Source organism: Pristiophorus japonicus, unplaced genomic scaffold, assembly GCF_044704955.1.
Source record: "Pristiophorus japonicus isolate sPriJap1 unplaced genomic scaffold, sPriJap1.hap1 HAP1_SCAFFOLD_58, whole genome shotgun sequence".
Taxonomy (NCBI): domain Eukaryota; kingdom Metazoa; phylum Chordata; class Chondrichthyes; family Pristiophoridae; genus Pristiophorus; species Pristiophorus japonicus.
In genome coordinates, this window is record NW_027254488.1 from 1,587,434 (window position 1) to 1,614,476 (window position 27,043).

General features: G+C 42.3%; 1 protein-coding gene across 1 annotated transcript in view; it reads right to left on the reverse strand.

Moving 5' to 3' along the window:
* Positions 1–26,593, reverse strand: part of LOC139254825 (probable G-protein coupled receptor 139) — a 47,919-nt gene extending 21,326 nt beyond the window's left edge. Inside the window, exons 1-3 of the mRNA XM_070873839.1 lie at positions 26,454–26,593; positions 23,218–23,233; positions 17,058–17,128 (exon numbers count right to left, since the gene is read on the reverse strand). Coding sequence (XP_070729940.1) covers positions 17,058–17,128; positions 23,218–23,233; positions 26,454–26,593 — 227 coding nt within the window. The remainder of the gene's footprint in view (positions 1–17,057; positions 17,129–23,217; positions 23,234–26,453) is intronic.
* Between the last annotated feature and the right edge of the window lie 450 nt (positions 26,594–27,043).

Genomic DNA, 27,043 nt, shown 5'->3' on the forward strand with positions numbered 1-27,043 from the left:
CTCAAACGCCACATCGGTCAGTTAGAAGCGGCACCGTTCACAAGGGAAATAAAGGAAGCTTCGGAGGGTCCATCTCTAGGCGGGGTTGAAAGATTATTCCACTATATGTTAAATCTGTATTGGATATGTAGTTTGTAAAATCACTTGTGTATTAACCAAAAAATGCAGCTGATGTCTACGAACAGATTGTAAGCACTTGTTATAATCTCACACCTGTACCTTCATTCAATGTACCACGCGCATTTTTGATATGTAACTTTTACAGTTCTTTATATTATTATTAACCTTTCATTATTAACCAAACAATTGCGTAATAGTGGGAAGACCTCAAATTTGTCAAGATTTGCAAACCTGAGAAAAAGAAGCATTTTCCTTCATACAATTCAAACAGTGTGAGAATGAACTAACTGGTATTCCCATACCTAGGGAACCAATTATCAACAAGGGCACACATGGACCACGAGGTTTAACACCGCCTCCAGTGCGCCATTGAAGCCTTCGGCAGCCTGAGAAAGAGAGTGTTCGAAGATCAGGCCCTCAAATCTGGCAGAAAACTTATGGCCTACAGAGCTGTAGTGATACCCACATCAGGCCGAGGACAACAGGGGAAACAGATTGAAGGTATTTGCCAAAATAACCAGAGTGGAGACCAGGACCAATGTTTTTTATTAAACTGCGATTGGTTATGATCTGTAATGCTCAGCCTGAAAGGGTGATGGAAGTAGATTCAACAGCAATGTATAGAGGGAATTGGATAAATACTGGGAGAGTAAGATTTTTCAGGAGAATGGGGAGAGCGTTGGGACGAATTGGAAAGCTGTTTCAAGGGCACGATGGGCCAAATGGCCTCCCTTCTGTGATGTATGAAGTTCTGATAATTTGAAAGGTTTTATTGAATAATTCATATAAATGAGGCATCACAGTTGGCCGCATCCCCCTTCCACACTATTTCTGTGAAAATGTGACTGTGCTATTTCAAACTAATTGGAATGATTCGAGGTTCACTACCTAGGATACTCCAATCTAGTTATGACAGCGGGTGCACTGGTGGTCAAGTGGTAAGGCATCGCACTCGTAAACAAAAGATCACGGCTTTCATCCCCAGCTATGTCTGGAGAGATGATCTCATCTTTCATGCAAAGTAAAAAAATAATTTATCCTTATTAATTCGATCAAAAATATTCATAAGTTTGAACATTTATGTAAACGTTCCTCGAAGTGCTCTGCTTTAAAGAGGAAAATCGTCGCTTCTGCAGTCTCTTCGCATAAATGAGATCCCTCATCTCTGGTCCCATTCCAGCAAATCTAATCTGCACCCTCTCCAAGGATTCATCTTTATTTCAAATGTACAGCGCCCAGAATTGAACACAACACTCCAGCTGAGGACTCGCCAATATTTAATAAAGATTCCGCGTAACTTTTTTGCATTTGAGCTTTATTCCTCGATTAATAAAGGCAAGGATCCCATATGTTTTTTAAACAGCCATGTAAGTTTGACCTGACAGCTTCAAAGATTTGTGTCAGCACACCGCGCCCCCCCCCCCCCCGCGATCTCTATGCTCCGGCACCCTCCTTAAAATTGAACCATTGAGAGCGCGTTATTTGAATGCTTGGAGAACATTCTGACCGATTTCGAGATCAGTGATCTCCAGAGGGAAGGATATAATCGGTCCCGTTAATTTCATAATTTCTCTGCATATTTTCCGACCAACATTTAACACTTCTTTCTGTTAAATATTCAACTGCCATCTGCATGCCCATTTAAACAATCTGTGTGTGTGCTCCTGTAGTCTGTTACCATGCCCCCCACGGTTTACTGCATTACCATATTTTGTATCAATTGCAAACTCTTCATGAAAAAAGCAGCAAACCTGATATCGGCCACCGGGGAACACCACTCGAAACTTCCTTGCAGTCCCAGCATTTAACACCTTCACGGCTCTGCTCTCCCTGCACAAACTGCCTGACCTGCGGAGCAATTCAAGTAGAGAGAGTGAGAATCAAAGCAGTGAAATTACAACACTCAAATTCCATAGACTTTTGTTTGATGAGGCTATTAAAGATTGAGGAACAATGGTGGTAAGATACAGATCAGCCATGACCTAATTAAATGGCGGAACAAGTTCGAGGGGCTGAATGGCCTAATCGAGTTCATGTGTACAGAGTTGCACACCCACAAATGCAAACACTGCCTCACACGTCCGCAGATTTAGATAGGTAGAGAAACCGAGATAGTTGGATAGATACACAGACAGGAATAGAATCAAAATCGGATAGAAGACAGTGACAGAGAGAGAGAGAGAGAAAGAGAGAGGGAAAGAGAAAGGGAGAGAGGAAGAGGGTGAGAGAGAGAGAGTGAGAGAGACAAGGCAGGGCGAGAACTAGAATGCGAGGCAGAACTCGGTACAGAGAGTGTCAGATAAAGAGCAACAGTAAGACAGTGAGAGAGAAGAGAGAGAGAAATAAGCAGCTACAGGTATATCGAGCCATTGGAAAGCTCAGCATCTCTAATAGAACATTATATAATTTAACAAATGACTACCAATGAAGATATAACCCCACTATTCATTGTTTCCTCATTGTGTAGAGGAAGAATGTGGTCCTCGTGATGTCCCATAGTAACACACCCGGGTAAGACAGATATTGCATGCGGCCGTTCAGTTATAAGAAAGGATTGCCACGAGTTAAAATAATATAATCTTTGCAAGTGAAGTTTCAGTATTTATATTTTACATTTCCAGGCAGCGCTCCTACATTTGCAACAGGCGCACTGCCGACTGACGGGAAATAGGAGCAGAAGTAGGGCCTTCAGACTTCGAGCCGCTTCCGCCATTGAGACAGAGCATGTCTGACCTGTAACTGAAACTTATCCACCGGCTTCGACTCCAAATCCATTCCTGCCCCTGTCAAGAATAACATCTATCAATCGAAGAATAAATTATTCGATTTAAATGGCAAATGAATCAAGGCGAGATGAGGAAATTGTTGTACTAGTCAGAGAGAAGTTAAGGTTTGGTAAGGTCTGCTTGAAAAGTTGGTGGACACAGATCCGATAGTAACTTTCAGAAGGGAATTGGATAAATAGTTGATGGCGAATAATTTACAGTGCTCTAGCGAAAGAGAAACGGCAGGGAGACAAACACAATACGAGGCAGAAATATGGACAGGGAGTGAGAGAGACTGAGAAAGAGTAAAAGACAGAGGCATGAAAGCGAGGGAGAGAGTGATAAAGGAAGAAATATGTGCAGGGATAGCGAGTCATTGCACCGCGCAGCATCTCAAATAGATCATTATAAAATGTTAGAAATAAGTACCACAGAACACATGACGCCATTAGTCACCATTTCCATACTGTCTGCCTCTTTCGTCAAGCTACCCATCTAAATAGGAGACCTTACAGCGAGCTTGTGTCCGAGTGATCCCCCTTCGGAACTCACCCCGGAACAGGCAGTGATTGCATGTCGCTGTTCAGTTATAAAGAATGAGGAACACGGGAGAGGTAACCAGATAGAGAGAGAGAGAGAGAGAGAGAAGCAAACACAGAGAGAGAGAGGGAGAGAGAGAGAGAGAGAGAGAGAGGAGAGAGACCGTGAGGGAGGGGGATATATTAAGTGAGAGAAAGGGAGAGAGTGAGGGAGAGGAAGAGGGAAGCAAACAGAGAGAGGGGAGAGTGATAGTGTGCGGGAGCGGGAGGATGACAGAGAGGCAGAAAGGGATAGAGGGAGAGAGAGAGAGAGGGAGAGAAAGAGAAAAGGAGAGAGAGAGAGATCGGGAGTGCATGAGAGAAAAACAAACAGACAGAAACCGAAAGAAAGCGAGAGCGAGCGAGGGAGAGAGAGGGGTGGGCGAGAGAGTGAATGAGAGAGAGCGAGAGGGGGAGAGAGTGATGGAGAGAGAGAGAAATAGGAAGAAACTGTCGCGAATTTATAATATTCTCCCAAATACAGGGTGGGAACTGGAAGTTGCAAAACAATTGCGTTTTGGGACATTTCGAAGTGGTGAAAGGCGCGATAGAATGTAAGTCATTTGATTTATCATTGTTACACACTGCGAGGGGTAACAATTAAACAGGTTGATCAGGATGTTTGTCTCTCTCTTTGTCCCTCTCCCTTTCTGTCTGTCTCTGTGTTTGGCCCTCTCTCTCGCTCTCTCTGTCTCGCTCTTTGACTCGCTCCCTTTTGTCTGTCTCTGTCTTTTGCCCTCTCTCTCGTGCTCTCTGTCTCTCTCTTTCTCCCTCTCCCTTTCTGTCCCTGTCTCTGTCTTTGGCCCTCTCTCTCTCGCACTCTGTCTCTCTTTGTCCCTCTCCCTTTCTGTCCCCGCCTCTCTCTTTGTCCCTCTCGCCCCCTCGGCCTATCTCTCCATTTGCGTACTTCTCTCTCTCCTTTTCTCTCTCGTGCGGTAATACCGGCAGAATAGTGAAACACAGGGTCAATGAAATAAAAGGATTTGTGTCACTCACCTATTTCAAACTCGCAAAATGAAAGAATCGCTGCTCCAGCGATAAGTGCTCCGGTAGAATTGATAAATGTTGGAAATTTCGGGGGGTGGGGGCGGCAGTTTGTCGTTGCCCCTGAGATGTCGAGAGTCAAGGACGCAAGGTTAGAAAGAGGCTTTTCTGAAAATAATTGCATTAAAGATTGGAGCCTAAAGCAACTACGGATCTATGAAGCTTTCAGATATTTTACATCGACTGTACAGGACATGAAGAGGCCATGCGCCACAATTGTTCATTTCCGGCGTGTATGTTCCACACGAGCCTTCTCCCACTCTGCTTCCTCGAAGTCTAGCAGCATATCCTTCACTTGCTATCTCGCTCATGTTCGTAAACCTTTCCCCCTTAAATGCACATCTGCTATTCACCTCAACTACTCTCTGTGGTAGCTAGTACCACATTCTAACCTCTATTTATCCTGATTGGATTCATGAGTGACTTCCTTATATTGGTGACTTCCAATTTTACTCAGTGTGACACAAGAGCTTTCCAATCCCCGCCACCGGCTGGACATCTAGAAATCCGTCAGAAACAGCATTCACCACCAGAGCCGAAATCATGCTCGGTTTCACCGCCTGTTTTCAGAGGACTTTTGCACATCCAATCCTAAAATTCAAATCAGGACGGACCGTATCTGGAAACAGTTAACCAATCGGTGTTTTGACCTTGAGTATGTGAAGGAGTGTAGCGCCTCCAATGGTGAATATACAAACCAGGACGGACAGAATCTGGTGCAACGAACGGTCAATGTGTGGCCTTGGGTCAAACCTGAAATCAGAATATGGGCTAGATATAAACGAGGGCGGTTTGTAGGAGTGCGCTGTTGTATTATAAACAGTCGGTGTGTAAATATGAGTGCAATATTTCGATATAAAATGTAATTGCATATGTACATTTGTCACATTTTTCGCACTGTTTAACTAGGATAGAAATTCACTGGTGATTATAAAAGTGCATTTTTACTTGCTGCTATCACTGTTTTCGTGTCTGACTGTTCGGTTTTAACTGCAATTTTTGGCGCTAACTGCTCTATACCTTTATACATTCAGTCTATATTCCATTCATCAAAAATACAGTCAACCAGCCTGAAAACATGGTGCACCACTATCCACAACCACCCCGATAAATTATCCTAAACTCTTAAATTCTCTTTTCAATCCTCAACCCCAATTTTGCTCTAGTTTTCTACCATGTTAATCACCCCATAACCCTCCATCGTCCACAACAATCTCGCATGTTATACCTTGCCGAAGGGTTTTTCTAAACTCCACTACATCACAGCCACCGCATTTTCCCAGCTACCGTGTTTTTTTTTAACTCCTCAAAGAATTTTATGAGCTTTGCAAAGCATGACCGTCCTATGAATTCCGCACTGGCCACTTCTATCCTATAACTAGTTGTCTCAACAAGTGGAAAATTCTTTCTTCAATAGATACTCGGAAAGGTTCCATATTGCACTTGTTATGGTAACTGTCCTGTAATTAACCAGATTAGCTTTATCCACCTGTGAAAACATTGGTACTAAAATCTCCACTCTCGAGTTGCACAACACAAAGCCACGCTCTCTTGAGTTCTGAGATACAGTTTCTGGGGCCGTGGGAATATCTTCCCTAATCTCTTTCAGATTCCTGGGATATATCCTTTCAGATACCGGCACGTTGTCTTCTTTTAGCCAAACAAAATTACCTAAACATTTATTTTATCCATCCTGATTACGTTCTGACTGTAACGCATTTATATTACATTAATACACAATAAAGTTATTTTATGGGAATGGAAGATGTTTATTTTACAGCCTGAGAGAAGCAGAAAGGTTGAAGCAGTGAAGGCAAAGAATGCCTTAATGTCGATGGGACTGATTCGACAATATGATTTAGAGCTGAAAAAGGATCCTGTCAAACCAGATTTAATGTTGAACATCCGAACAGTATCAATTACCAAACTGAACGTCTTGCGAATAATGTAGGTAATATGATTACAATTGTTACTAGTTTTAAGAGGCATAATGGAGTCAGAAACCACGGTTTTAACTTAAATTAAGACCAATCCGAAGGGATACCAAATGTAATAAAAGGTGCAAAAAGGGAGATGTCAAATAACGTGCAAGGAATAAAAAAGTTAGCAACAAGTGTTTATTTGATTATATTAAGAGAATAGGAGTGGCAAGCGAAAATGTTGGCTCTTTCAAAACAGATGCAGAAAAACTATGATAGAAAGTAGGGAAATTGAAGCATGGATAGCAAGCTAGTTACAGATTCATAAACAGGCGGTACAGTGCAATTGCAGTAAAACGTGGGAGGTGCTGTTTTACAGCGAACTGTGCTGTGACCACTGCTGCTCATAAAATCCAGGGAGATTGTATACTGGTTGCTCGGCTGTCCAGCAACAGTTGGCGAGGGCCAAAGTAAATGATACATTTTATTAACCTTGGGGGGAAACCCAGAGGCAATGGTGTATGGGTGATGAAGTCAGGATTTCCGAGCAGTTTAAGGCTCTCCAGTCTGATCGCAGTCTCTTTTGGAGGCGTTGTTTCGAATCCTACATCTGACATATAATCATTTAATGTAGATTCTGCTTGAGGTAATTTTTCGGCGCATTTGAATTATCACTTCCAGAAAACGATGTAGCCTTGCACCCATTATTATTTGTAAGCGGGTAATGTGTTCCGGTCAGCAGAACAGGGCCAGTGGAATAAGAACATACGAAATAGGAGCAGGAATAGGCTATTTGGTCCTTAGGAGCCTGATCTGCCATATAATAAGATCCTGGCTTATCTGATCTGGGGCTCAGCTCCACTTCCCTGTCTGCTGCCCATAACCCTTCACAACATTATTGTTCAGAAATCTCTCTACCTCCATCTTAAATATACTCAATGACCCAGCCTCCGCAGATAATTCCACAGATTTTCGACTCTCTGAGAGAAGAAATTACTCCGAATCTGTTCTAAATGGGCGACTCTTTATTCTTAACCTAGTTCAATATTCCCCCAGCTGTAGAAACATCATCTCAGCAACTAACTTATCGAGTCCCCTCATTAGCTTATATATTTCAATAAGATTAATTCTCTTTCTCATGAACTCTAATGCCTATAGGCCCAACCTGCTCAATCATTCTTCTTACGTCAATACCTCCATGTCAGGAATCAGCCAAGTGAACCTTCTGTGTACTGATTTCAATGCAAGTAATTCCCTCCTTTAATAAAATGAACAAAACTGTACACAGTACACTATGCATAGTCTCAGCAATGTCCTGTACATTTGTAGAAGGACTTCACTGCTTTTCTATTCCATCCCTCTTGCAGTAAAGGACAAGGTTTCTGAGTACTTCGTATCCTGCATACTATTTTTTCTCTCTCTTGCACACGGACACTCAGGTTCCGATGTACTGCAGCATTTTGGAATTTCTCTACATTTAAATAATAATTTGCTTTGTTATTTTTTATGCCAAATTAAATAACCTCACTCTTTCCCACAGTACAAAGCAAGCACTTTAACCTCGACATTATTGATTACACATGAAATCCATATTATTAGTGCAGTACGCATTGTGGCTAATACTATATTACTACATCACCCAACCAATGATCTGCCAGTTCAATGCGAGACCCGAAGGGTTGGATTTTTGTATTAGTGTCGCCAAATGTTTGCCCTCTCACTTACCCTGTCTACATTCCTTTGCAGATTCCGTGTATCGTTCTCAGAACTTGCTTCCCCACCCATCTTTGTTTATTCAGCAAACTAGGCTAAATTACACACGGTCCCTTCATTGATTTCATTGATACAGATTGTAAATTGTTGAGGCCCCAAAAGCGATTTATGCGGCACCCCCTAGTCACTGTTTGCCAGCGGATAATGAGCCATTTATCCTGACTCTCCATGTTATGTTATTTAGCCAATCTTCTGTCCATGCTAACATATTACCCCAACCACGTGAATGCTTAACTTGTGCAGTAATCTTTTAGGTGGGATCTTATCGAATGCCTTCTGTAAATCGAAATACAATACAACCACAGGCCTCCCTAAAAAGAAATGCTCGTTACATCCTCAAAGAACTTCAGCAAATTTGTCAAACATGATTTCTCTTTCATAAAACCATGCTGACTCTGTTTGACTGCATTATTATTTTGCAACTGCGCTGGTACTGCTTACTTTACAATGGACTTCATCACTTTCCAAAAGTCAGATGTTAGGCTAACTGGTCTACAGTTTCCTGCTGTCTCCCTCATTTTTTAAATAGGGACGTTAAAATAGCAGTTTTCCAATTCGCTGAGATCTCTCCAGACTCCAGTGAATGTTGGTAGATTGCAAACAATGCATTCCTTGTCTCTGCAGCCTCTGCTTTTAAAACACTAGGCTGCAGAGTACCAGGTCCAGTCGACTTGGCCACCTTTAGTTTAATTATTTTATCGAGCACTGTCTCTTTAGTAATAGTGATTGTATTAATTTCCCCCTCTCAATATAGCCCGTTATTTACCTATTGTTGGGATATGTTTTAATATCTTCTACCGTGAAGACCGATAGAAAAATATTTGTTCAAAGTCTCTCCCATGTCCATGTTCTCCATTATTTATTCCCCAGTCGCATTTTCTAAAGTAATTTAGCAATCCTCTTAATTTGTATACACCTATAGAACCTCTTGCTATCTGTTTTTATATTTCTTGCTAGTTTACACTTATAATCCATGTTCTCTATCTTTATTATTTTTTTAGTCGTGCTCTGCTGTTTGTTTTAATACTTTGGCCTCCCTCTAATCTTGGCTATATTGTTTGCAATTCTTTTTAATTTGATACCATCCTTTACTTCCTTAGCTAGCCACGGTCGGTTATCCCTTCTCTTAAAGTTTTTCCTTCTGACTGGAAGATATTTTTGTTGAGAGTTAGTAAATATCAACTTCAATGTCCGCCATTGCTCTTTAAATGTCTTACACTTTAATCTATTTTCCCAGTCCATATTAGTCAACTCTGTCATTATAGCTTGGGGGTTAATCAACTTTATTTAAGATCAGTCTCTTTATAATGAATCCACTGTTCTCAAATGTTGCAGTAATCCACATCATAAATTATCGGACAGGAGTCAAGTCATTCCATGGTAATATCCAATGGCTTTTGAAGAAGGTTCACGGAAACTTTCACGTTTACATCATGGTTTTAGAAAAAAACTCAATTATTGTTCTGTTACAGCAATTAATTACCAGTGATTGTTTTAAATACACGTGAGTGTCTCCACGTTAGATAAACATATTTTTTGTTGTTATTGTGTTAAATGTAACGGTGTTTGCGTCTCTGATTCTTACTAATGTAATTAACGGCACCTATATTGTTATTTAATGCATTGGGCAGGAGGATCTGTGTTAGTTATCAATGTATTTCTGAACGCTTCAAATGTTCATTAATGATTTGGATGAAGAAATTGAGTGTAATATCGCCAAGTTTGCAGATGACACTAAACTGGGTGGCGGTGTGAGCTGCGAGGGGGACGCTAAGAGGCTGCAGGGTGAATTGCACAAGTTAGGTGAGTGGGAAAATGCATGGTAGATGCAGTAAAATATGAATACATGTGAGGTTATGCACTTTGAGGGCAGAAACAGGAAGGCAGAATATTATCTGAACAGCGGCCGATTCGTAAAAGGGGAGGTGCAACGAGACCTGGGTGCCATGGTACATCAATCATTGAACGTGGGCATGCAGGTACAGCAGACATTGAAGAAGGCAAATGGTATGTTGGCGTTTATAGCTAGCAGATTTGAGTATAGGAACAGGGACGTATTACTGCAGTTATACAGGGCCTTGGTGAGGCCTCACCTGGAATGTTGTGTTCAGTTTTGGTCTCCTAATCTGAGAGAAGGATGTTAATGCTATTGAGGGAGTGCAGCGAAGGTTCACCAGACTGATTCCCGGGATGGCCGGACTGTCATATGAGGAGAGACTGGATCGACTGGGCCTTTATTCACGGGAGATTAGAAGGATGAGAGGGGATCTCACAGAAACATATATAATTCTGATGGGACTGTACTAGTAAGTTGCAGGAAGAATGTTCCCGATGTTGGGGAAGTCCAGAGCCAGGTGACGCAGTCGAAGGATAAGGGGTAAGCCATTTAGGACTGAGATGAGGAGAAACTTCTTCACTCAGGGTGATGTTATCCTGTGGAATTTCCTACCACAGAGAGTTGTTTGATGCCAGTTCGTTGGATATATTCAAGAGGGAGCTAGATATGGCACTTCTGCCTAAAGGCATCAAGGGGTATGAAGAAAAAGCAGGAAAGCGGTTCTGCGGTGAATGATGAGCCATGATCTTGTTGAATGGTGCTGCAGTCTCGAAGGGCCGAATGACCGACTGCTGCAAATATTTTCTATATTTCTAAGTTTGTATTTTTCAGTGCGTCCTCAGTCTACCCTGTCATTGCCCCCACGTGGGAGACGGCAAACCATCTGTGACATTCGGTTTCAACCTTTGAATTAATTAACCACGCTAATGTATATAAAATGCAATGCTCAGAAGATAACTTCTCGTGTTACAATAGATTTGCTGATACATCCTGAGCTTCACATACGCTCTCTGATCGATCCCGAGCTTTCCTCACTCACTCAAATACTTCCTGAGCGTCTTTAAGAAATCTAGAGCTTCTCTTGTTATGTCGTTTCTTACCTGCTCCGAAACCCTCTGAGGTCCCTTAATTTCTCCAAAACATTTTAAGAGTCCGTTACTCTCACTGATATCTGCTGAGAACCCTGATAATTCAACGACACAATTTCACGAGTTCAAATCTCTCTTACCAGTGTGCACAAATCATCGAACGATTTCTCCATGGGTTTCGCTGGAGCGAGCAGATTCTTCATGTACGTTGGTGGCCCACAGAATGTGAGGAGGATAGCCCTTCGTTTGGCCACACTCTCTTCCCCTCTAACTCGTTGGCAACAAATTATTGTTCGAGTTGCTCCACAAAAGTTTCCCAATTATCTCCCTACGAGAATTTCTTCAGAATGCCATCTGCATCTTTGGGTTCGCTATCTGTACCTCGTCGCCAGTTGTTGGGCATGGAGAAAGAGTCAGACTGAACACTGTGAGCGCAAAGTAAAGTGTGATTTAATCTTACATTGCAGATCTCCAGAGTGCCTCTCCAAACTGTGAAGCCTCCTTAACTCCTGTGCTCAAAAGGGATTATGGGACCCCTTGGGACTCCTTGAGATGGCACCTCTGGTGCCTGTACAGAGTACATACAAGTTTACATATATAACATTTTTGATGCAGACTATCAGGACCTGGGAATTTATCCGTCTTCAATCCCATCAATTTCCTTAACACAATTTCCTGAATAATAAGTATTCCCTTCAGTTCCTCCTTCTCGCTAGACACTTCGTCCCCTATTATTTCCGGGATGTTATTTGTGTCTTCCTTCGTGAAGACAGAGCCAAAGTATTTTTTCAATTGTTCTGCCATTTCTTTGTTCTCCATTATAAATTCGCCTGATTCTCACTACAAGGGACCTACGGTTGTCTTCACTAATCTTTTTCTCTTTGCATATCTATAGAAGCGTTTGCCATCAGTTTTTATAGACATAGACATAGACATAGAAAATAGGTGCAGGAGTAGGCCATTCAGCTCTTCTAGCCTGCACCGCCATTCAATGAGTTCATGGCTGAACATGCAACTTCAGTACCCCCTTCCTGCTTTCTCGCCATACACCTTGATCCCCCTAGTAGTAAGGACTTCATCTAACTCCCTTTTGAATATATTTAGTGAATTGGCCTCAACTACTTTCTGTGGTAGAGAATTCCACAGGTTCACCACTCTCTGGGTGAAGAAGTTTCTCCTCATCTCGGTCCTAAATGGCTTACCCCTTATACTTAGACTGTGACCCCTGGTTCTGGACTTCCCCAAAATTGGGAGCATTCTTCCTGCATCTAACCTGCCTAAACCCGTCAGAATTTGAAACGTTTCTATGAGGTCCCCTGTCATTCTTCTGAACTCCAGTGAATACAAGCCCAGTTGATCCAGTCTTTCTTGATAGTTCAGTCCCACCTTCCCGGGAATCAGTCTGGTGAATCTTCGCTGCACTCCCTGAATAGCACGAATGTCCTTCCTCAAATTAGGAGACCAAAACTGCACACAATACTCCAAGTGTGGCCTCACCAAGGCCCGTACAACTGTAGCAACACCTCCGTGCCCCTGCACTCAAATCCCCTCGCTATGAAGGCCAACATGCCATTTGCTTTCTTAACCGCCTGCTGCACCTGCATGCCAACCTTCAATGACTGACACCCGGTCTCGTTGCACCTCTCCTTTTCCTAATCTGTCACCATTCAGATAATAGTCTGTCTCTCTGTTATTACCACCAACGTGGAAAACCTGAAATGTATCCACATTATACTTCATCTGCCATGCATTTGCCCACTCACCTAACCTACCCAAGTCACTCTGCAGCCTCATAGCATCATCCTCGCAGCTCACACTGCCTCCCAACTTAGTGTCATCCGAAACTTTGGAGATACGACATTTAATCCCCTCGTCTAAATCATTAATGTACAATGTAAACAGCTGGGGCCCCAGCAGAGAACCTTGCGTTACCCCACTAGTCACTGCCTGCCATTCTGAAAAGTACCCATTTACTCCTACTCTTTGCTTGCTGTCTGACAACCAGTTCTCAATCCACGTCAGCACACTACACCCAATCCCATGTGCTTTAACTTTGCACATTAATCTCTTGTGTGGGACCTTGTCGAAAGCCTTCTGAAAGTCCAAATATACCCCATCAACTGGTTCTCGCTTGTCCACTTTACTAGAAACATCCTCAAAAAATTACAGAAGATTTGTCAAGCATGATTTCCCTTTCACAAATCCATGCTGACTTGGACCTATCATGTCACCTTTTTCGAAATGCGCCGCTGTGACATCCTTAATAATTGATTCCATCATCTTACCCACTACTGAGGTCAGGCTGACCGGTCTATAATTCTCTGTTTTCTCTCTCCCTCCTTTTTTAAAAAGTGGGGTTACATTGGCTACCCTCCACTAGATAGGAACTGATCCAGATTCAATGGAATGTTGGAAAATGACTGTCAATGCATCCGCTATTTCGAAGGCCACCTCCTTAAGTACTCTGGGATGCAGTCCATTAGGCCCCGGGGATTTATCGGTCTTCAATCCCATCAATTTCCCCAACACGATTCCAGACTAATAAGGATTTCCCTCAGTTCCTCCGCCTTACGAGACCCTCTGATCCATTTTATATCCGGAAGGTTGTTTGTGTCTTCCTTAGTGAATACCGAACCAAAGTACTTGTTCAATTGGTCTGCCAATTATTTGTTCCCCGTTATAACCTCCCCTGATTCTGACTGCAGGGGACCTACGTTTGTCTTTACTAACCTTTTTATCTTTACATATCTATGGAAACTTTTGCAATCCGCCTTAATTTTCCCTGCAAGCTTCTTCTCGTACTCCATTTTCCCTCTCCTAATCAAACGCTTTGTCCTCCTCTGCTGAGTTCTAAATTTCTCCCAGTCCCCGGGTTCTCTGCTATTTCTGGCCAATTTATATGCCACTTCCTTGGCTTTAATACTATCCCTGATTTCCCTCGATAGCTACGGTTGAGCCACCTTCCCTTTTTTATTTGTATGCCAGACAGGAATGTGCAATTGTTTTAGTTTATATATGCGGTCTCTAAATGTCTGCCACTGCCAATCCACAGTCAACCCCTTCAGTATCATTCGCCAATCTATTCTAGCCAATTGACGCCTCATACGTTCAAAGTTACCCTTCTTTAATTTCTGGACCATGGTCTCTGATTTAATTGTTTCATTCTCCATCGTAATGCAGAATTCCACCATATTATGGTCACTCTTCCCCAAGGGGTCTCGCACAATGAGATTGCTAATTAATCCTCTCTCATTCCACAACACCCAGTCTAAGATGGCCTTCCCCCATATTGGTCTAGAAAACCAGCCCTTATGCACTCCAGGAAATCCTCCTCCACCGTATTGCTTCCAGTTTGGTTAGCCCAATCTATGCGCATATTAAAGTCAACCATTATAACTGCTGCACCTTTATTGCATGCACCCTAATTTCCTGTTTGATGCCCTCCCCAACATCACTACAACTGTTTCGAGGTCTGTACACAACTCTCCCTAACGTGTTTTGCCCTTTGGTGTTCTGCAGCTCTACCCATATAGATTCCACATCATCAAAGCTCATGTCTTTCCTAACTATTGCATTAATCTCCTCTTTCACCAGCAATGCTACCCCACCTCCTTTTCCTTTTATTCTTTCCTTCCTGAATGTTCTGAGCAAGCTTCCCTTCATAATCTGTTTTCCCACTCCGAAATAAAACCTTTGTCTTCCTCTTCGGATTTCTAAATTCCTCCCAGTCCTCAGGTTTTCTGCTTGTTCTGGCCAATTTGTGTGCCTCTTCCTTGGGTTTAACATTATCCCTACTTTTCCTTGTTCGCCACCGAACAGCATTTACAACACTATGTTAACCAAGTGATCCTGCACTCAACACATACACCTGTTACCTCCTCTTAAAATCAAGTGATCTAAAGTTGTCCGCACAACGGATAATTAAATGGCCAATTAAATTATTGCAGCGAGATTTAAATGTCACCCACATGTACAAAGTTTCTGCCTCCTAAGCTCGTTAATGTGCGAAGTGCAAAACAGTTCTCCTGCTGGAGATGGACTGAAAACCAGTAAAAGCCAATGTTACTTCTGAAGCTCGAATGTGTATGTTGATTGTTTGACTTCGTAAGTTGATGACCACGTGAAAGCGAGTTGTGCCATGGTTGATATAGTTGCTCCCAATTGTTCGATGGGATTCCAAATTGCTGCCCAATCATATCAGGAAGCAGAGCTGAAAGCTGTTCGTCTCGGCGCTCAATTTACAGCATAGGCAGCAAGTAATATTTGGTGGGACAGCAGTTACGTCTGCAATGTTGCGATGGCCTTGCCTCTGTCCCACAAAAATGAATATTGGTTATCAGATCGTAAACCTTCACTACATTCTGGTCTCCTCCCTGCAAAATGGCAAGGATTCCAGGAGCGATTCGCACACTCTCATGTTGGAAAGATATCAGAACATCAGTAATATTCAACACCCACACCCGATATGACAATGCAGCCGACTGGCTTGCAATGGAATCCGCAAAGAAGAATTGCCAGTTCCCAGGAGGGCAGTGGATACATTCCCGGCACCAGTTGTGGCACCCGCTATAAAGTAAAAGCTATCGAGTTCAGAGATCTACAACTTCGTGTCCTCCATATGATCAAGTTATTTCATGCCAACATCAGGGCTGCTCCCTACCATAATCCCACCCCATGGGCAAATTCCAAAGTGCTTCAATATAGCGATGGATTCAGCCCCTCCCTGCGTTTGATTAACAACAAGGATGGTAATTTAGTTGTGTGCATTACTCCCCAACTGAAAGACACCATGATAACCCTCTTTCACTCCCACCAAGCGACTGGACATGACTCAGCATCTACCAAGCTACAAAAGTGAATACGCTTCTGCTGTAGGCCCGAAAAGCAACAACAATTACCATAATATGTTGACCGATGCCTACCATGCTTGCAAATTAAAACACCTTCTTGTTCTATTCGTGCCCTACTCAGATCGCAGCGTCCACCTTCAAGCCACCAAACACATTTACAGATCGAAGTTCTTGTCTTGTAATGGTTCACAAATTTACAATTGGAGAGAGAACTTTCCAACCAGGGACAATAAGGAGCATACTGCAGCACGAATCCATTTAAATGTGGTATTCTGTCGATGGGGAAAACCTGTACAGATGAATATTGACCGGTGTCCACACTTTACTGGAGACATTTGTTCTATATTACAGGAAATACTCCAGATAAGGCATAAATTGCAAAATGCTGTTCACCCACAATCAACAGGAACTGTGGAAAGGGTAAATCGGAGATTCAAAAGCATGTTTTGCAAATTATGTACTGAATGGGCTAACATGATGCCTCTTTCTTAAATGGCAATAGGTTCGACCTACGTACGTGCCCCGACAATACAACTGGAGTAAGTTTATATGAGGCTCTGACTGGGAGACAAATGTGGATGCCGGGACAGTTAGCCTTGGGGAATAACTCGCCAGTAATATTGCAGTCTCGTAGTGGAACTGATTAGAGACCCTGACAAACGATGTGAACGAAGCAAACATACTCGTGGCAAACAACATGGGCAGGTCACGAAATCAGGTCAAACAAAGTTTTGATAAGAAAGTTAGACCATACCAATATGAATTTGGGGAATTAATGACATTACAAACTATTTTCGCTAAGAAATAATCCTTTGATGTCAAATGGCTACCCCCCAGCCCCCATCGCCTCCGCATCCCCAACACATACACACACACCATAACTGAAAAAGGAAACGACTTACAGTCAAAAGCGTGAAGCCAAATTGAAATGGTTGCATATAAACCTGATCAAAACTGTTAAGAATTAAGATGTTACGTTGGGTCTTTATACAGGAGAAGGATGCGTACCTACTTTGTTTTGCTGATGCTTGGTGGTGCGGCGAGCACAGCCAACTACGCGAAAAAATCTGTAAACAGAATTACCAGCTGTACACTGGGTGAACGAAGTGAATGTGCTTCTCTCCAAATTTTCGGAACAGAACCTCAGATTCTTGCTGGACACAGAAAGTCAAGTGACTACAATAACTCATACTAAACATATAATGGGGAACTCTTGATTTGATAAAGAAATCGTACAAGGGATAAAATAACATCATGAATGGGACGGGGTGTGGTACTCTCCAGGAAAGCGTCTCCACGGAAAAATAAAAACGGTATTAAATGTGTATTAGTGGCATTGTAAAGGATGGAAAGGTCCTAAAGTTTTGGATGTTGCTGAAAAAGAATAATGTGAAATGGGAAAAGTTAAACGAATCAAATCCAGACCCAATAGCATCAATATTCAAGGGATCTCGATGGTGGAAGAAACCTTAAGGCCAGTATTCTTACATCGGGTCTCATGTCACGCCCAATAACAGTTGTCAGGATGGGGATAAAAATGCACCCTTTGCTGCAACTTGTAAACATTGGGGATAGTTTAGTTACACTAAAATGGATGGTAATGCGGCAGGTAGCTTCATAATACGATGCAGTTACGAATGCATGAAGTACGAAGAGTACTTGTACAGCGTCATGCTCACACCATATGAGAAAACTCTAGCTGAGATCCTCAGGATCAGGTAAAGAAGGGACAGTATCCCCAACTAGAATCAGGACCCGGAATGGTCTCATAGTTACCCCTACCCATAAAAATGGTAGACCATCGTTTATCCAGAATTGGTCCCTGTTATACTAAACTTAACGGATTTAATAGAGCCAGAATGGCGTCCCAAGAAACCAACACAGTTAGCTCAGGAAATGACCAGCAAGTTTTTAATTAATATTTGGAAAAGGCTACCTTGTGCAGAAGAGAAGAGCAAGTACAGAATGCATTTCATGATAAGAATAATACTCACAATGAAGCAAGTCAAAAAAGGGATAGAATGAAAAGAAAAGGATTTAAATACATAATGTACTCATCGCTTTAAATACAACCACCACAGAAATTAATTATGTGGATTAGCAGCTGTACAGTTACATTTACGAAAATTATGATGAGAATTTAAAGATATACTCATTAACGAAAACAATGTGGAATGTGAGAAGCTAAACGCATATCAGATAATGTCCACACAGGTAAAGGATATTATACATCAGATAGAAATTAATGCCAATAGAATTAATGATCTTATCAGAGAGGACAGAAATGCCTCTGACCAAGCAGTGCATAATGACGTGGAGGAATTGGTTAGTCGAACAATCCCTGGAAAATTTAGAAATTAGTACAAAGGGAATACCTCCACTTGGGAAACGAATATACATTTCTCAGGACTATCTCGTTACTTTGATGATACAGAACTATGTAACTTCGGAAATTGATTGGGGTCCATCCAGTTAATTACGAATGTCACGAAGCGGGGAAACAGAAACTATTGGGACTAACAAAACGAATTCACAGTCTTATGTATCAAACATTGCCTAATCCTCTGTTCATAGTAGAAAATATAGGGGCCATGAAAAGATGTGTCACTAGTCGATTCCTGACAGCACCCAAATGGTTGATCCAATTAGAAGAACTAACGTGGTTAGAACCAAACATACAGCGATGGAATAAAATTGAAGTTGCCCTCATTTGCCAAATTGAATTACATGACCATCAAAAAGAAACATATGATTTCAATTGGAAAAGAACAGGTCCAAACTGGAGTGTGGAAGTGACGTAATCGTCAGATGTAAGAACCAGATCGGTCTATGTAAGGGAAGGAGGGTATTGTTATACCACGTTTGAATATCGTTATCATGACGGGCGGCTTCAATGTGCAAATACCCTGGAAACTACTGTAATAATCCTACCGAAACCAAGGTCATCGGGAGAACCCACCCACCCACTTGCATTGGCCACACATAAAAAATAGAACTTACAAGTAAAACAGAACTTGAACGTAAACCTGGAAGATTATGTTACTAATTTTGTGTATGATATCACTGAACTACATGTTGTATTAAAAGAACAAATGCAAAAATGAAATTTTCTCAACGGCATTACAAGTTAGAACAATGTAATAATGCTAGAGTTAAATATATTTCGAATGCAGAATATTCGATGGATTAGTGGTAAATAGCGACAGGCATGGAGACCCCTCCCTGGATCAGAATAATTTCACAATTGTTTGTTATAACACGAATTGATAAATAAAACATATGGATCAATTGTCACGGGGTTAGTGATAATATATTAGTATAGATAGAGGATTGACTGACCAACAGAAAACACAGAGGCTGGGTAAATGGGGAATTTTGTGGTTGGCAAATAGTGGCTCGTGGGGTGCTGCAGAAATCCATGTTCGGTCCGCAATTACTAACCATCTTTATTAATGACTTTTATGAAGGAACGGTATGTAATGAAACTACGTTTGGTAACGATAAAATGATGGGTGTGAAATCAAATTGGGAGGAGGACAGATAAAGGTCTGCAAAGGGATATTGACTGGCTAAGTTATTACGAAAAAAATTAGAAATTGACTTAAATATCTGAAATGTGAGGTTATCCACGTTACCAGAAAAAATAGAAAAACAAACTATCATTTAAATAGAGGAACATTACCGAGTGCCGCAATACAAAGAGAAATTGGGTCCTTGTGCATGAATAAATAAAAAACTTTAGTATTCAGGTGCAGCAACTTATCAGGAAGGCAAATGGAATATTGGCCTTTATTGCAAGGGGGATAAAGTATAAGGCAGAGACGTCCTGCTACAACTGGAAAGGTTATTTGTGAGGCCACACCTGGAGTACTGCATGCAGTTTTGTTTTATTTATTTAAGTAAGAGGATACTTGCAGTGGAGTCTGTTCAGAGAAGGTTCATCCGGAGATGAGAAGGTTGACTAATGTGGCTAGGTTGGGCCTATACGCTTTGGAGTTTATAAGATTGAGAGGTGACCATATCCACAATTATTAGATAATGACGGGGATCGTCAAGGTGGATACAGAGATGATATTTCCACTCATACGGGAAACAAAACTAGGGGACATCGTCTTAGTATAAGGGGCTGCCCACTAAAAACTGAGATGAAGCGACATTTCTTCTCTCAGATAGTTGTAAATATGTGGAATTCTCTGCCCCAGAGACCTGTGGAGGCTGGGTCATTGAATATATTTAAATCGGAGATAGACATATTGTTGAGCGATAAGGTAGTAAACGGTTATTGGGAGCGGGTAGGGAAATGGAACGAAGACCATTATCAGATCAGCCATGATATTATTGAAAGGTGGAGCAGACTTGAGCGTCCAAATGCCCTACACCTGCTCCTATTTCTTATGTTCATTGCAAAATTAACTTTTCCAAAATGCATTACATTTATTTCTGACCTATCCTTGACCTTTTCCAGAACTTTCTTAAGTCGAACTGAATGCTCTCCCAGTGTTACCCCTTCCACTTTATTGCCTAAAAGTAAATCGAAAAACGCCCATTCTCGGGTTGGATTTGCTACATAATAGCTAACAACGTTTTCCTGAATGCATTTTAGGAATTTAACACTCTCTACAACATAACACTGTATTTATCACAGTTAATAATAGGTTAGTTGAAATGCCCTACTGTTACTGACCTACAGATTTGCATTTTTCAGAAATGTGCTTACATATCTTCTCTTCTATCTCTCTCTCACTGTCTGAGGATCTATCGTATACTCCCAGCAGTGTGATCGCCAAATTTTGTTTTACAATTCGACTCCTTTGGCTCCGTTTGATGATCACTCTAACGTATCATCCCTCCTCACAGCTGTACTAGTTTACTTAATCAATACGCTGCCACCCACCCCCCCTCCATTTTTATCCCTCTCTTTACCCCGTCTGAAAAACCTGTAACCAGAATTGTTGAGCTGCCATTCTTTCCCCGCTTTCATTCATGACTCTGCAATAGCTATAATATCATTGTCCCTAGTGTCTACCTGTGATGTCAGCAGATCTGCCTCATTTGTTATATCCTGCATTGAAGTAGAGCTAAATCCGTTTATTAACTATTTTCTCGGCATTTTATCCTCTCTTCTTCAAAATCATATTCTAAATTTTTTGCTTTCCAATTCCATGTTTATTTCACTAGCTACTGAATTTAATCTCAGGTTCTGATCCCCCTGCGAAGTTAGTTTAAACCCTCGCCAATAGCACTAACATGCAACCGCCCAACGCCCCGCCGCTCCCCGCAAGGATACAGGGCCCATCTCTGCTGAGGTGCAAACATTCGTTTGTACAGGTCCCACCTCCCCCAGAAGCGGTCCAATGCATCAGGACGCTAAGGCTCTCCATATTCGCCATCTCTCCAGCCAAGTATTCATCTGCTCGATCCATCTAGTGCAGTCACTAGCTCTCAGGAGCTCTAAAATCTCTCAATCCTCCTCCGCTGCCATGTTACCGATCACGCCACCGCTCCTCCACCGTTAGCATCCGCTTTCTCACAGTGGGACCACACAGACTGCTCCCACCTCCCTGCAATCTGCGAACTCATATAGTTTGAAAGATTAACTCTGGAACACGAGTCCTGCAAACTGTGGGAGAACTAACAGAGACTGTAAATTCGGTTCGTAATGAAAGATATTGGAGTTTATTCAGGCGATTAAAGCAATCACTTAAGGTCTCAAAGACCTCATTTATTTTGATGCGAGGAACTGATTGAGAAGCGAAAGCGAGTTAGTCACCTTGTGTTTAAGCCCTGGACCACCAGTGAGTAGCTACGATAATTGTGTATATTTAAATATTTTGATATATGAACCTGAATATCAATGACCCAGCTCATGGCTCACCGGCAGTGCGTCTAACTTTGAGTGTGAGAAACTGTGCCACAGTGATGTCCGTTTGATATTTTGTTCACTTTTAAATATTAAAAACTGAGACAGGGAAAAATATTGAAATATAAGCACAGGGATATTGAGAAGAGGAAGAGGGAAAGGGGAAAATACTGTTTCCGCCCAGAAGTAATGCAGAAACTCCTCTGCCATGTTCGGGGTTACCACACGCAGCCTGGAAACACTCCCATCCCAAAAGCTCGTTCAATATCGGAGTGGGACCGTGTTGCGCTTCAGAAGACAGGCCTAAAAGGCAAAGTCACTGATTTGGTCTGAAGAGTTCCTCCGGTCATGAATATCAAAACTAATAAAAATGTTTGTATAATGTTTAGCCCTGACTCCACATTTTGCAAGCAACAGGATCGTTGGTCCAGTCTTCTGATTCTCGCTTCAGTTTTGTTGGTTGAATTTTTCTCGTGGTTCCGGGTTCATATCCCCAAAAACCATCATTTTGACCGCGAATTTTGAACTTTCAATTGAAACTTTCACAAAGATAGACGCGCATTTTTGCAGCACATTTCAGGACTGCAGCATGAACCAAAGCGCGTTAGACCTATTTGAATTAACTTGGAAGTTTTGTCAGGTGGTGAATGATATGCCCAAATCACCCCACATTAATCTCAACTCTTTGCGAAGGAGTTTGGTGCAAATAATCATGCGCCTCAATGACTTGGACTTTCCTATATTGAGTTCAGCATGTACCTGATTTCAAGCTTGAAACAGCATCTGGGCTTCCATCTCACGGTCGCGGTGTAGCAGTTACTGAGTCGGTGACGAGTTGTGTGGTTGATGTGCATCACTTTCAATCTTTGAAATTTCACTAAGGGGCAGAGAAATAAACAGTGAATCGAACTGTCCCAGTGAGCGATGGGTTGAAGGGAACTGCGCTCCAAGCAGAGCTGAAAAATATGCACTGCAGTAATAGGGTCCGCAATGTTTAATATCGGTGTTACTAAGCATACACCAATAAACATACACTTAACAACGGTATGTACAGCGAATTCTTGCGAGTGTTAGCTGGAGAACTCAAACAATTTCTCGACTATGGTCAGATGCTGGGTATTCTGCAACGAGTATGTCAACTACTGACTCCCCAAAGCCTTTCCAGCATCTGCAAGGCAAAAATCATGAATTGATGGAATAATCTTTACTTGCCTATATGAGTGCAACTCTGACAACACTCAAGAAGCATGACAACATCCAGGACAATGCCGCCCCCTTGTTTGGCACCGATCAGCACCTTAACCATGCACTCCCTCAATCACTGGTGCACCATAGCTACAAGATGCACTGCAGCAACTCGCCAATGTTCAGCACCTCACAAACCTGCGAGCACGACAACCTAGAAGGACAAGGGCAGCAGGCGCATCGGAACAACACAATCTTGTTGTTCCACTCCAAGTCACACAACATCCTGACATAGCAATAGAAACATAGCAACATAGAAAGATAGGTGCAAGAGTAGGCCATTTGGCCCTTCGAGCCAGCACCGGCATTCAATAAGATCATGGCTAATCATTCCTTCAGTACCACTTTACTGATTTCTCTCCATAACCCTTGATCCCCTTAACCGTAAGAGCCACATCTAACTCTCTCTTGAATATATCCAGTGAACTGTCATCAACAACTCTCTGCGGCAGGGAATTCCGCATGGAGTTAACAGATCTCTGAGTGAAGAAGTTTCTCCTCATCGCAGTCCTAAATTGCCTGTCCCTTATCCTAATACTATTTCCCCTGGTTCTGGACTTACCCAACATCAGGAACGTTCTTCCCCCATCTAACCTGTCCAGTCCCGTCAGAATCTTTGTTTCTATGAGATCCCCTCTCATCCTTCTAAACTCCAGTGATTAAAGGCCCAGTTGATTCAGTCTCTCCTCATATGATAGCCCAGCCATTCCTTGATTCAGTCTGGTGAATCTTCGCTGCGCTCCCTCAATAGCATGAACGTCCTTCCACAGACCAGCAGACCAAAACTGAACATAATATTCGAAGTGAGGTCTCAGCAATGCCCTGTACAACTGCAGCAGTACATCCCTGCTTCTATATTCAAATTCCCCAGCTGTGAAGGAAAACATAACATTTCCCTTCTTTACCACCTGCTGTACCTGCGTGGCTACTTTCAGTGACTGATGAACCATGACTCGCAGGTCTCGTTGCACCTCCCCTTTTCCTAGTCTGCCGCCATTCAGATAACATTCTGCCTTCGTGTTTTTGGCCCCAAAATGGATAACCTCACATTTATCCACATTACGCTGCATCTGCCATGCTTTTTCCCACTCACGTAACCTGACCAAGTCACCCTTCTGCCTGTTAGCGTTCTCCTCACAGCTCAAACTGCCACTCTATTTAGTATCATCTGAAAACTTGGAGATGTTATACTCGATTCCTTCATCCAAATCGTTAATGTATATTGTAAAGTGCGTGGGTTCCAAGACTGAGTTCTGTGGCACTCCACTAGTCACTGCCTGCCATTCTGAAAAGGGCCCGTTTATCCCGACTCGCTGCTTCATGTCTGCCAACCAGTTCCGTATCCACGTCAGTACATTACCCCCAATTCCCTGTGGTTTGATTTTGCACGACAATCTTTTTTGCGGGACCTTGTCAAAAGCCTTCTGAAAGTCTAAATACACCACATCAACTGATTCTCCCTTGACCACTCTGCGAGTTGCATCCTCATAAAATTCCAGATTATTCGTCAAGCATGATTTCCCTTTCATAAATCCATGCTGGCTTGATCCGTACCTGTCACCGCATTCCAAATGCGCTGTTTTTTCGTCCTTCATGATCGATTCCAACATTTTCCCCACTATTGATGTAAAGCTAACCGGTCTATAATTACCCGTTTTCTCTCTCTCATTTTTTAAAAAGTGGTGTTGCATTAGCTACCCTCCAGTCCATGGGAACTCATCCAGATTCTTTACACTATTGGAAAATCATCACCAATGCATCCACTATTTCTAGGGCTACTTCCTTGAACACTCTGGGATGCAGACTATCAGGCCCCGGGGATTTTTCGGCCTTCAATCCCATCAATTTCCCTAACACAACTTTCCGCCTAATAAGGATATCCTTCAGTTCCTCCATCTCACCAGACCCACTGTCCGTTGGTACCTTCGGAAGGTTATTTGTATCTTCCTTCGTGAAGACACAACCGAAGTATTGGTTCAATTGATCTGCTTTATCTTTATTCCCTATTATAATTTCATGTGAATCCGACTGAAAGGGACCTATGTTTGTCTTTACTAATCTTTTTCTGTTGACATATTTAAAGGAGCTTTTGCAGTCAGTTTTTATATTTTCCGTTTCCGAAAGAAATTTGTCATTCCCATATTAATCAGGAATTCTACCATATTATGGTGACTTTTCTCCAAGAGACCTCGCGCAACATGATTGCTAATTAGTCCCTTCTCATTATACAATAATAAGCCTCGAATGGCCAGCTCGCTGTTGGTTCCTCGACATATTGGTCTAGAAAACCATCCCTAATACACATGACGAAATTCTCTTCCACCGCATTTCTATCAGTTACGTTAACTCAATCAATGTGTAGATTAAAGTCGCTGATGAATACATCTGTACCTTTATTGCACACATCCCTTATTTCTTGTTTGATGCTGTCCCCAACCTCACTACTACTATTTGCTCGTCTATCACAACACCCACTAGCGTTTTCTGCCCTTTCGAAATCCACAGCTCCACCCAAACCGATTCCACATCATCCAGGCTAATGTCTTTCGTTGCAATTCCATTGATTTCATCTTTAACCAGCAACGCCACCCCGCCTCCTTTTACTTTCTGTCTATCCTTCCTAAATGCTGAATACCCTTGGATGTTAAGTTCCCAGCCTTGCTCCACTGGAACCATGTCTCCATGATGCAAATCACATCGTTTCCGTTAACTGCTATCTGCGCAGTTAATTCATCCTTCTTATTCCGAATACTCCTTGCGTTGAAGCACAGAGCCTTCAGGCTTGTTTTTTTAACACACTTTGCCCTTTGAGAATTTTGCTGCAATGTGGCCATTTTTGTTTTTTGCCTTGGGTTTCTCTGCCCTCCACTTTTACTATTCACCTTTCAATCTTTTGCTTCTGTCTCCTTTGTATTTCCCTCTTTCTCCCTGCATAGGTTCCCATCCCCCTGCCACATCAGTTTAACTCCTCCCCAACAGCACTAGCAAACATTCCCCCTTGGACATTGGTTCCGATCCTGCCCAGCTGCAGACAGTCCATTTGTACTGGTCCCACCTCCCCCAGAACCAGTTCCAATGTCCCAGGAATTTGAATCCATCCCTTCTGCACCACTCCTTAAGCCACGAATTCATCTGAGCTATCCTGCGATTCCTACTCTGACTAGCACGTGGCACTGGTAGCAATCCTGAGATTACTACTTTTGAGGTTCTACTTTTTAATTTATTCATAGTTGTTTCGTGAAATCTGCACTCTCTTCCCCCGGGTTCAGTATCTCTGTCCGTCCTGTTTATAAAGCACACCGCAGTCTTATTCCCACTAATTATTGGTGCCGTATTCTTGGCCTATCCCCAAAGCTGTTTCATTTCCTCGTTACGTTGCTTTATGCACGTTAATTAAGTCGATTGTTTCTCCTTGCTCGGTGTCTTTGAATCTTTGTTCAACTAATGTCGACTGAGTCCCTGTAATATAGGCCTTGTCGTCCCTCTCCCTGTTGTCCTTGATATTAGGCTGCATTACCCCACGTTCTTACCACGAGCACTGGAGTCTTCCAAAAAATCATATTTCCCGGTTGCCACCAATTAGTTAATGACCATGCTATTTGAACTATGTCCAGTGTTTCCAATTGCCGATACCCATTATAACTACGATAACGTAAAATTATTATCTGATTGGCACCGTTCCATTTGGGCACCTGCCTGGATCTCTCAGGCTTAATCACCTGACTTCCTATTTGGGGTGTTTGGACCTACTGTTCCTTTTTATAGTTCTCTAATTCATTAATTTGTTCATCTCTAGAATGTACCTTTAAATAATGTTACTGCAAAGCGAGTTCCAGTATACATTCCGGCATCCTGGCTTTACTATTTCGTTCAAAGTTTGTCAGTGCTGTCGTATATCTAGGGCTTGCCTTGAGCTTCATTCGTACTCGGTACCTGTCCTGTCTACCCATCCCTTTCCAGTCCC